This window comes from Cinclus cinclus, chromosome 26, assembly GCF_963662255.1.
Source record: "Cinclus cinclus chromosome 26, bCinCin1.1, whole genome shotgun sequence".
NCBI lineage: Eukaryota > Metazoa > Chordata > Aves > Passeriformes > Cinclidae > Cinclus > Cinclus cinclus.
In genome coordinates, this window is record NC_085071.1 from 5096039 (window position 1) to 5108632 (window position 12594).

General features: G+C 49.7%; 1 protein-coding gene across 1 annotated transcript in view; it reads left to right on the forward strand.

Moving 5' to 3' along the window:
* The window catches only part of CSMD2 (CUB and Sushi multiple domains 2), a 272370-nt gene that overhangs the window by 190534 nt on the left and 69242 nt on the right, over positions 1-12594 (forward strand). The window contains exons 21-24 of the mRNA XM_062508842.1: positions 2810-2998; positions 8420-8589; positions 10205-10361; positions 10954-11145. Of these exons, the coding sequence (XP_062364826.1) occupies positions 2810-2998; positions 8420-8589; positions 10205-10361; positions 10954-11145 (708 nt within the window). The remainder of the gene's footprint in view (positions 1-2809; positions 2999-8419; positions 8590-10204; positions 10362-10953; positions 11146-12594) is intronic.

Sequence of the window (12594 nt, forward strand, 5' to 3'; positions counted from 1 at the left end):
GCTTGGATGAGGAGCAGGGCAGGGCTGGGCACTCCCATTGTCCATCTGCTCCCTCTGTTTGCCTCCAGCTCGTTGCTCCACTTGGATGCTCCTCCAGTGACCATCCTGTGCCTGCAGCCTGTCCTGGATGTGCCTCTGCTGTGGAGCCAGGCTGGGAATGTCCAGCCTGGAGAGGAGAAGCCTCCAGGGAGAGCTCAGAGCCCCTCGCCGGGCTTGAAGGGGCTCCAGGAGAGCAGGAGAGGGACTGGGAATGAGGGATGAAGGGACAGGACACGGGGAATGGCTTTGAACTGGAAAAGGAGAGATTTGGGTGGGATACTGGGGAGAAGCTCCTCTCTGTGAAGGTGGGGAGGGGCTGGAATGGAATTCCCAGAGCAGCCATGGGTGCCCCTGGATCCCCAGAAGGGTCCCAGGCCAGGCTGGATGGCATTTGGAGCACCTGGGACAGGGGAAGGTGTCCCTGCCACGGCTGGGGTGGAACTGGGTGATCCTTTATGTCCCTTCCCTTCCCACCCCAGCCATCCCAGGATTTTAACACACACCTGGTGTATCCCAGACCGGGTTTCCATGATCCCACCGGCACTTCCAGGGAACTGGAAAATGCATTTTCCGTGCCTGGGCTGGTTCAGTTGCTCTGCTGTGGTACCAGATGGGTATTCCCAGCAGGAATTCCCAGCTCTGAGGGATTCAGATTTTCCTGAGCCCAGGAGTCAGGAGGAGGCTGAAGGAAACGATTCCTGCCCAGAGAAGTTCTAGCAATCCCATGCTGAGCTGTGCTTGCTAAACCATCACGGTGATGGTGGCTTTGAGTGGGTGTGGTGATCCAAAATGCAGATTTCTCAAAGGAAATCCTGATTTTCAGCAGTGATCAGTCAGAAGGAGCCTTGGGGACTGGGAGAGGGACCCAAAAAAGGACACGTGGCAGTCAGGGCAGCTCGTGGCGCTTGGGCAGCCTCTGGTTGAAGGACACGAGGTGTTTGATTGTGTCCTCTGGGCTGGAGCCCTCCAAATGACTCCCAAGTGCTCCCACTCCGGGGAATGCCAGAGTGGCCCAGGAGCCATTCTCTACAACAATCACTGAAGGGCAGGAGCTTTATTGCACTGCTGCTCTTCTTGCCTCTGTCCCTGTGTCCTTCCCAGTACTGAGCTGCCAGTTCAGCACCCAGGGAAGGAGAGAAATTCCCATTTTTCCTGTGGAGTTTGGTCTGGCACCCTCCCTGGCGGGCAGAGCTGTTGCCATAGATGCAGCTGAAACCTGGTTCCCAGTGCCTTTGTTCCTGGCCTCTGAAGTCAGGGATTTGCATGTGGAAACCAGTCAGAAAATTTCCAATTAACTCCTATTTTGATGAGGGGAAAATGACTTTTTGCCTTTCAAAAGCTCTCCTCTAATTATAACTCTCATTTTCAGTGTATTTCAAGGCTTCTTTCCTATCTTGGAAGGCAAAAATGGGAGTCGGTTGTATTTTTAGCTTTCTTTACATATATATATGTTAATGTACAGGCTTTGGACTTGGAGATTTTTCCAAAAAACACCCTCAAAAGAGTTTTCCTTCGAGCTGGTTTGGGGTCAGAGACATGAGTTTGACTGTTGGCCAGAATCCTACGTGACCTTGCTTGGAGCAGCAGCTTCAGTGTCCTCCTGCATTCCCTGAGCAGGATCATCCATTTCCAGGATTAGAAATGGAGAGGCAGCAGAAATCCCACCCAGATCAATGCATCCTCCCTGGGCTGCAGCAGGGGGACAGTGACAAATCCCCATCCCTACCAGTGGCCCTGCGACAGGAACTGGGACGTGTTGCCTTTGGAGGTGGTTGGGATCCAGGGGCTGGGGGGGAGTTTTGGGTTGGGGGTGAAATCCAGGTGGTTTTTATGGTTTAGAATGCTCGTGGATTCACTGCAGCTGGATCAAGGATCTTGGATCCTCGTGTCCTTTCCAGGGAGGACAGAATCCCTGAGTTTTAGGTTGGGGGAGGTGAGATCCAGGTGGGTTTTCATGGTTCAGAATCCTCATGGATTCAGTGGATCAAAGCTCAGAGCTCCCTTGGATCCTCTGCTCTCCTGAGAGGACAGAATCCCTGAGTTTTAGGTTGGGTATGAAATCCAGGTGGGTTTTCATGGTTCAGAATCCTCATGGATTCAGTGGATCGAGGCTCAGAGCTCCCTCGGATCCTCGTGTCCTTTCCAAGGAGATCAGAATCCCTGAGTTTTGAGATCCAGGTGGGTTTTCATGGTTCAGAATCCTCATGGATTCAGTGGATCGGGGCTCAGAGCTCCCTCGGATCCTCGTGTCCTTTCCAAGGAGATCAGAATCCCTGAGTTTTGAGATCCAGGTGGGTTTTCATGGTTCAGAATCCTCATGGATTCAGTGGATCGGGGCTCAGAGCTCCCTCGGATCCTCGTGTCCTTTCCAAGGAGATCAGAATCCCTGAGTTTTGAGATCCAGGTGGGTTTTCATGGTTCAGAATCCTCATGGATTCAGTGGATCAGGGCTCAGAGCTCCCTCGGATCCTCGTGTCCTTTCCAAGGAGATCAGAATCCCTGAGTTTTGAGATCCAGGTGGGTTTTCATGGTTCAAAATCCTCATGGATTCAGTTGATCGGGGCTCAGAGCTCCCTCGGATCCTCGTGTCCTTTCCAAGGAGATCAGAATCCCTGAGTTTTGAGATCCAGGTGGGTTTTCATGGTTCAAAATCCTCATGGATTCAGTTGATCGGGGCTCAGAGCTCCCTCGGATCCTCGTGCCCTCTGCAGGGAGGACAGAATCCAAAGTTCCCCGCTGCCACGCCACGAAATCCATTTATCCCCTCCAGAATACGACCTGGAGCCGTGTGACGAGCCAGAAGTGCCAGCCTACAGCATCAGGAAGGGGCTGCAGTTCGGAGTGGGGGACGTGCTGACCTTCTCCTGCTTCCCGGGGTACCGGCTGGAGGGAGCAGCCCGGATCACCTGCCTGGGCGGGAGACGGCGTGTGTGGAGTTCGCCTCTGCCAAGGTGTGTTGGTAGGTGGTCATGTGCTTTCATTTCACTTGGCTGGTCCTGGTGTGCTGCACTGATGGGATGGGATGGGATGGGATGGGATGGGATGGGATGGGATGGGATGGGATGGGATGGGATGGGATGGGATGGGATGGGAGACATCTCCTAGGGTGGATAGGTGACATCCCAGGGATGGACAGGTGAAATCCCCAGAATGGACGGGTGACATCTCCTGGGATGGACAGGTGACATTCCCAGGGTTGGACAGGTGACATTCCCAGGGCTGGAAGGGTGACATTCCCAGGGATGGGCGGGTGACATTCCCAGGGTTGGAAGGGTGACATTCCCAGGGATGGGCGGGTGACATTCCCAGGGATGGATGGGATCACAGGGCAATCCAGAGCAGGGATGGGGAAAAGCAGCTGAAGGAGCTTCCAGCCCGGTACGAGGGCTCGGTGCCCTCCCAGCTGTGCACAGGGGGTGACACATCCCGGGAAGGGACAGAGACACATCCCTGGAGGGGACAGAGACACATCCCTGGAAGGGACAGAGACACATCCCGGGAGGGGACAGAGACACATCCCGGGAAGGGACAGAGACACATCCCGGGAGGGGACAGAGACACATCCCGGGAAGGGACAGAGACACATCCCTGGAGGGGACAGAGACACATCCCGGGAGGGGACAGAGACACATCCCGGGAAGGGACAGAGACACATCCCGGGAGGGGACAGAGACACATCCCGGGAAGGGACAGAGACACATCCCCGGGAGCCCCCGTGTGCCCCAGCCCCACCCCAGGCCAGTGATCCCAGAGCTGCTCCTCCCTTTTGGGGCTGCTTCTCCCTTTTGGGGCAGTTCCTGACAACCCACCCGGGTTTAAGGCTTTCCCTCCTGGAATTCTGGAGGTCTGAGACCTCCATATCCTGGCAAATTCCACCTTGGTATGGATGTGTCTGGGAAACCCCCCTAGCTTTGAGCTCTCCCTTGTTGTCCACGTGGTTCTTACACCTTACACCTTTCCCTTCCTGACCACTGCAGGTCCTTTTTTAGCCTCTCCAGCCCTTATTTGCACTGATAAATCAATAAATCCAAGGGTAGAGAAGGGGAAGGATTGATCTGCAGCACGGAGCTGCCTCCTGGCTGCTGTTCCTGCTGCAGGTGGGCTGGGGATGGGGAGTGTGACGAACAGGGGCACAAATTTGGAAGGAAGGAGGATGTTCCAGGCCTTGGGGGGGAAAAAAAAAAAAAAAGTCACACTTGGTGGGGGTTTTTTTGTTGTTTTTTGAGGGTTTTTCCTGTTCTTTTTGTTTAGTTGATTTTGGGTGGCTTTATTTTGGGGGGAGGGGTTTTTTTTGTTTCTTTGGGGTTTTTTTGTTTGTTTCTTTTGTTTTTTGGTTGGTTTGGTTGGTTTGTTTTGTTTGGTTTTTTGGTGGTTTTTTTTGGTGCAGAATTTCAATAGGAAATCCTTCCCAGCTCTCACCTGGTGGCCACACCTGCTCAGGAGATGGTCCTGAGCTCTGGGTGACCTTGGAGGGCCATTGCAGGACAAAGCTCCTCACCAGGGCCAGCTGCTGCCTCCTCCCAGCCTGAACTTCCCAGCACTGCTGAGCTCTGAGTTCTCATCCTGCTGGCACAGGCAGCCTCTTCAGGGCAGGAATAACAATCAGGCTGCACATCAAGCTCATCAGGGAACTGAGAATCAAGAAAAATCGTTTGCAGAGCTTTAAATTCGAGCCTCAGCACTGAGTGGCTGCTGTTCCTGGCTGGGAATTAGCAGCTTGGGTTTATCAGAACAGGACAAACTCAGGGCTGGTGGCCCAGAGCTCTGTGGCAGGGTGACAGTTCTGTCACAGTGTCCCCACTGCCCGCTCAGACCTGCCTGGACAGGGATGGAAGTGGGAGACTGACTCATTAAGATCACAGGAGATTTAATTGCTTTTCCAGACACTCTGTATTCCAGTCCTAGAGATGGTCTGGGGAGAACTGAGAGTGGCTTTTTGTTCCTTTGTCCAAACCCTCTGGCCAGGACAGCTCCCTGGGATGTCCCCAGCATCGTCCCTAGGGATTCTGTGCCAAAATCCTGCTTCCCATCCATGGCAAGAGGACAAAGTCACCTCCAAAGTGCCTCCTCTGGGTCCATCTGCTGCTACCTCCTTCCTTAACCCTTCCCTGGAGGAGCAGCAGAGCCAGGAGCTGCCCTGGGATGATTCCCTCAGCTCCAGGAGCTCTGGGACACGAGGTTGATCCCAAAAACTGCTCTGGGAGGTGTAGGAGTGATGGTGGGTAGGATGGACGGGACGCATGGAGAGGAGAGGTCTCCAGAGCCAGGTGTTGGAATTTGTGGTTTATTGTAAAGGGTGTGGGTGAAAGGGACCTGCTGGGAGCTGCCAGGCACAGCTCGGAGCAGGCACCAGAGAGCAGGAGAGCAAGAGAGGAAGAAGAAGGCTGAGAGAGAGTAAAGAGCTAAGAAAGTAAGGGCAAGAGTAAAAGGAAGGGCAAGAGAGCAAAGTTCCCGTTACAATACAATAAATCTTCTTCTGTGCCGAATATTCCGATTTTCACTGACCAATCCAATACCAGATACAAATCCTACAGCATTTACACACAGCCTGTAGGAATCATTACACTGCCACTCTGTGTTCCATCTCAAACCCTACAAACTCCTCTGTGGACCCTTCTGCCAGGCTGGCAGGGTCTGCTCTGACCCTGGAGCTGTGTGCAGGCGCAGGGAATTGTTCACTCCAGAGGGGATCACTCCCAGCTGCCCACGCTGTTGTTTCCACTTGTTCAGTAACTGAGCTTTGATATCTCAAAGATGGCTTTCATTTCAATCTCTCGTTATAGTTTCCATATTCTCCAAATCTTTTGCCAGGCAATCATATTGATAAAATTTTCCTGTTTTATCTCTCCCAGCTGGGTGTTGTTGGGAGGCGGGGGGGGGACTTTGGAGTGCCTGTCCCCAGCCCAGCCTGCAGAGCCCAAGAGGAGCAGACAGCCAGAGTTTGACAGCAGAAAATCTTCCAGGGTAAACAGGCTGGGAAAACAGTGACTCACGGCTTGTTGGTGTGCGAGCTCGGCAGGAGGAACAGAAAATCCTCAGCATGGGGTTGTTCAGAGGCAGATTCCCACAGATTTATACAGATTCCCACAGATTTATACAGATTCCCACGGACTTAGACAGATATATGCAAATTTTACGTGGATACACACAGATTTATACAAGTTTTACATGGATTCACACAGATTTATACAAATTTTACACGGATTCCCACTGATTTATACAGATTTTAGACGGATTCCCACTGATTTATACAGATTTTACATGGATTCACACAGATTTATACAAGTTTTATATGGATTCCCACAGATTTATACAAATTTTACACGGATTCCCACTGATTTATACAGATTTTAGACGGATTCCCACTGATTTATACAGATTTTACATGGATTCACACAGATTTATACAAGTTTTATATGGATTCACACAGATTTATACAAATTTTACACGGATTCCCACTGATTTATACAGATTTTACATGGATTCACACAGATTTATACAAGTTTTATATGGATTCACATAGATTTATACAAATTTTACACGGATTCCCACTGATTTATACAGATTTTACATGGATTCACACACATTTATACAAGTTTTACATGGATTCACACAGATTTATAAAAATTTTACACGGATTCCCACTGATTTACACAGATTTTACATGGATTCACACAGATTTATACAAATTTTACATGGATTCACACAGATTTATACAAATTTTACACGGATTCCCACTGATTTATACAGATTTTACATGGATTCACACAGATTTATACAAGTTTTATATGGATTCACACAGATTTATACAAATTTTACACGGATTCCCACTGATTTATACAGATTTTACATGGATTCACACAGATTTATACAAGTTTTATATGGATTCACACAGATTTATACAAATTTTACACGGATTCCCACTGATTTATACAGATTTTACATGGATTCACACAGATTTATACAAGTTTTATATGGATTCACATAGATTTATACAAATTTTACACGGATTCCCACTGATTTACACAGATTTTACATGGATTCACACACATTTATACAAGTTTTACATGGATTCACACAGATTTATAAAAATTTTACACGGATTCCCACTGATTTACACAGATTTTACATGGATTCACACAGATTTATACAAATTTTACACGGATTCCCACTGATTTATACAGATTTTACATGGATTCACACAGATTTATACAAGTTTTATATGGATTCACACAGATTTATACAAATTTTACACGGATTCCCACTGATTTATACAGATTTTACATGGATTCACACACATTTATACAAGTTTTATATGGATTCACACAGATTTATACAAATTTTACACGGATTCCCACTGATTTACACAGATTTTACATGGATTCACACAGATTTATACAAGTTTTATATGGATTCACACAGATTTATACACATTTTACACAGGTTTATACAGATTTTTCATGGGTTTATACAGATTTTTCATGGATTCACACAGATTTATACAAATTTTACACTGATTCCCACTGATTTACACAGATTTTACATGGATTCACACAGATTTATACAAATTTTACACGGGTTTACATGGATTTATTCAGATTTATACCGATTTCACAGAGATCCACACAGATTTACATTTGCACAGATTCCCCCGTTTTTATACAGGCTTACACCCGTTTTACAAACGTTCCCCTCAGATTCCCACAGATTTGGATTTTCCCCCCCCCCAAATTCCCCCGTGCTGAGGGGCTGTGGGGGTGTGTGACAAACCAGCTGTACTGGGATCCTTGCTGGGATTTGGGGTTATCTGGAGAGGACATTCCTGGGATCCACTGGGATTTCTGTTCCTGCCCTTTGGAAGGAAGATCCACCCCGCTCACCGTGACGTGTCCCTGTGAGTCAGGGACTGGAATTGCACAAAATAAGAGTTGGGGTTTGCCAGATCCAAACTGGGGGCTCCTAAATCCAGGACAGGCTGAGCCTCCAGAGCTGCCACCCTCTTCCTCCTCTATCCAGCATCCTCCTGCCAAGGTCTGAACCCCACAGATCTTCTGACTTCAGCTTTGGCTGGAAGTCCAACACTCCAAGAAGCAGATCCTGGGTAGATCCACCACAGATTCTCACGTTTTCCCCCAAAATTCCCCCCAGATTTACATTGACACAGATTCTGAAGGAGGAGAGAAGCCTGGCTAGGAAAATGTGATGGAAAATGGGAAATTCTGCAGGTTGCAGTGAATAAGAACAGGGAGAAGCTTCTTTTTTTCCCCTTGCTGCTGCAGCAAGGGCTGAGCAGCTGTGGTTTTTGGAGGAGTCACCTGCATGTGTGGTGTGGCCAGAACGTGCTTGGGGTCACTGAAATTTGTGCCTTTGTTTGGTGCAGCTGAGTGTGGCTCATCTGTGACGGGAACCCAGGGTGTGCTGCTGTCCCCCAACTACCCCCTGAGCTACAACAACAACCACGAGTGCATCTACTCCATCCAGAGCCAGCCAGGGAAAGGCATCCAGCTGAAAGCCAGGACCTTCGAGCTGGAGGCAGGAGATGTCCTCAAGGTAATTCTGGCTCTGGCAGTGGAGCTGCTGGTGAGACAAACGTCTCTAAATGCTCTAAAATTTTAATGGGATTAGGTGGGAGTGACCTCTGGAAAAAAGATGTGTCATCCCAGGAATGCTCCAGTGCCATGGAGTGATGGCCGTGGCAGTTTGGAAGATCAGATTTTGCCCCCCAGACCAGCTAAACTTCAGCTCTCACCTGTGGAATTGCACAGGAAAACTCCCCATCCATCAGGAGCGGGAGGGTTTGAGCATCATTTTAGTGCTTTGAAGAATCAAGGCTGGTTTCTCCCAAAAGGGGCTGATTGAAATGCAGAACTCCAGACTCCTCACAGATTATTCAAGCTCCAGGATTCTGTGGAGGAGGAGACAAATCCAGGCTGAGTTTTTTATTAACCAAAGGAATGGTTTTGAAGGAGGCATTAATATTACAAGGATGTGCTGAGCCATCTTCCCAGGAATGCCTCTGTCCTCATTGAAGTGTCACACTCCAAGAGAGGTGTAATCCACATTTCCAGCTCACAAATGACTGGAAAGGGAGAAAGATTCCCTGTTAATGCAAGGAGTGTACTCCTTGTCAGAGGAATTACATTCTCTCAGCAGGTTTGTCATCCACTGCTCATCTGAGGAAAGTTCCTATTGATCTCCACTAGTGAGGAGCTGCTCTTGGTCCTCACAAAAGGAAAGAAGAAAAAAACACATTTGTGGGGTTTTTTTTTTTTTAATCACAGCGAGTTCAAGGCTCATCTCTGAGTCAGTCTGGGGGAAAAAAAATTGGTTTTTTTCAGTAGCTGCTCCTTGGGAAAGAGAGTTGAGGAGATGCAGCCCTGTGTGCAGAGTAAGTCAGGGGTGAGGAGGAGGAGGGTGCAGATCCTCCAGGGTGTAAATCCTGCTCCTCGGGTGGGCAGTGCTCTGGAGTTCCACCAAGCCAGACTTTTAGTTGAGATCCCTGGATCTCAACTCCCATTGCCTAAAGGATTTGTCCCTGTTTGCACTCATGGATCACTCCTGGGTCGCTTGTGGGACAAATCCTGAAGGGTTAGGGTTGCTTTTCCAGCCTGATGCTGGAATTCAGAGCGGAGTTGGTTGTTTCCTTCCCCCTTCCCTCCAGTACCCAGGGTCAGCTCAGTGCCAGGAGCAAATTCTTTGATCTGAGTGCAGGTGGCCCCAAATCAGGGCATTTATCAGGAGCTGCTGGCTCTTCCCAAGAAGCTGCTCCACCAAAAAAAAAAAAAAAAAAGCCAAAGGACAGCCCAGGGTGTTGCTGTGAGCAGAGCAGGGACAAGGTGGGAATGGCACGAGGGGGTATCAGGTGTCTGAAGGGACCTCAGCTCATTTTCTCTCCTCGTTCTCATTTTGGAATAAATTCCTCAGCGTTTCTCTGTTCTAGAGCTCAGTGAAACTGCAGAGAAATCCTGGAATGGTTTGGGTGGGATCCTCAAGGATCACCCAGTGCCACCCCCTGCCATGGGGACACCTGTCCCAGGGTGCTCCAAGCTCCATCCAACCTAGCCTGGGACATTTCCAGGGATCCAGGGCAGCCACATCCTCCGTGGGCAGTGATGTTTTAGCACAGGGATGGCTTTTCCAGGCTGCATTTCTTGTTTCCTCCCAGGTGTACGATGGCACCAACAGCTCTGCCCGGCTGCTGGGCACCTTCAGCCGCTCAGAGCTGCTGGGCACCAGCATCAACAGCACCTCCAGCTCCATGTGGCTGGAGTTCATCACCGACAGTGCCAACACCAGCAAAGGCTTCGAGCTGCAGTTCTCCAGTGAGTTATAATCCCGTGTGCGCTGGGAGTCTTTTTGTATTTTTGTGTTGCATGCGAGCAGAGCGTCCTTTCTGCGGTGATCTGGTGGATCCAAGTGGAGTTGGAGTGTGGGAGAGCACAGAATCCCAGGATTGTTGAGGGTGGAAAAGCCCTCCGAGCCCATCAAGTGCAAGCTGTGCCCCATCCCCACGCTGTCACTCGGTGCCACCTCCAGCCCTTCCTTGGACACCCCCAGGGGTGGGCACTCCAAACCTCCCTGGGCAGTTCCAGTGCCTGAGCACCCTTTCCATGCAGAAATTCCTCCTGCTGTCCAACCTGAGCCTCCCCTGGCACAGCTCGAGGCCATTCCCTCACCTCCTATCCTCGTTCCCTGGGATATGACCAAACCTTTCCCGTCGAAGCTGCAGCAATCCAGAAATTCAGATCAAAACTCCAACGTTAATTAAAACCCCACTAATCTCCAGTACGCCCCTTTTGGTTCCCAACCAATGACTGCAAGAAGGAAACAAAGACAACGCCACCACGGCTTCGTGTGAAACCCTCCTGGCTGTGAAATTCCTGGTGCCAAGAGCTGCTCTTCTCCCTGCTGCAGGTTTTGAGCTCATCAAGTGCGAGGACCCCGGCGTCCCCCAGTTTGGGTACAAGGTGCACGACGAGGGACACTTCGCTGGCAGCTCGGTGTCCTTCAGCTGTGACCCTGGCTACACCCTGAGAGGCACCAGGGTGCTGGTGTGCCTCACTGGGGAGAGGAGAGCCTGGGACCAGCCCCTGCCGACCTGCGTGGGTGAGACACCTCCTTCTTCTTCTTCTTCTTCTTCTTCTTCTTCTTCTTCTTCTTCTTCTTCTTCTCCTTCTCCTTCTCCTTCTCCTTCTCCTTCTCCTTCTCCTTCTCCCTCCTCCTCCTCCTCCTCCTCCTCCTCCTCCTCCTCCTCCTCCAGCACTTCCAGGGAGGGATTGCCTTTGATCCCACTCCCTGAACACCCCTGCTCCCTCTTTTGCTGATCCACTGACATTAACTCTGCTGTTAATTACATCTGCACTAAGGAATTTGTGGTGAGGATCCTCAAGATGGAGACACCTCCTGCTCCTCCAACACTCTCCAGACTGGGATTTGCTTGGATATCCCACCTCAGCCATTTTTTGTCCCTGCCTTGCTGATCCATTGGCATTAACCCTGCTATTAATTACCCCCATCTGCACTAATTAAGTTGTGGTGAGGATCCTCTTTGAAGCATCTCAAGTTGGAGAGACACTTCCTGCTCCTCCAAAAACCTCCAGGAATGATTTCCTTGTGGATTCCCCACCCTGACCACCCTTGGCCCTGCTTTGCTGATCCATTGGCATTAACCCTGCTGTTAATTGCATCTGCACTAATTAAGCTGTGTGTGGTCAGTGTCCTTGAGATGGAGACACCTCCTCCTCCTCCACCAAAACTTCCAGGAAGTGATTTCCTTGGATCCCACACCCTGACCACCTTCTGCCCCTGCTTTGCTCATCCATGTGGCATTAACTCTTGTATTAATTGCATCTGCACTAATTAAGTTGTGGGGAAGCATCTCAAGAAGGAGACACCTCCTGCTCCTCCAAAAACCTCCAGGAATGATTTCCTTGTGGATTCCCCACCCTTTGTCCCTGCTTTGCTGATCCACTCTGCTATTAATTGCCCATCTGCACTAATTAATGTGGTGAGGATCCTGTGTGAGGTGAAGAGCACTTGAAGCAGCTTTAACATGAAATACTCTGCCCCAAACACACATTTGAAACAGGTTTTTTTGCTTCCTTCCTTTCCTTGTGCTTTTCCATCCCTTGTCCTTTCTGTCTGGCCGTGTTGAAGTGAGTGGCACCTCCTGACAGTGACATCAGTGTTTGTCCTGGCATGTGGCAGCTCAGGGCCAGGTTTATCTGAGAGCTGCCTGACGTCTGATCCCATCCCCAGACATTTCAATTCCCTTTGCTGACTCCTGAGTTCCCTTTCACCTGCTTGGAAAATTCTGATTCGGGGTTTTGTGTGTTAAATGTGTTAAATTCCTGATTCCTGTCCTGCTGTGCCCAGGGCATGGGGAAGTTGTTGGACACTGAGTCCCCTGGGACATCTCCACACCCAGGGATGTGCTCAGCCCCTGGCACTCCGTGTTCTCTCTCCCAGGAGGCAGGACCATTCCTTGGCTGGAATTTGAACCTGGTTTATTGATGTAAAAAGATAAATTTCTGTCATTTATGCATTTTCTTAACC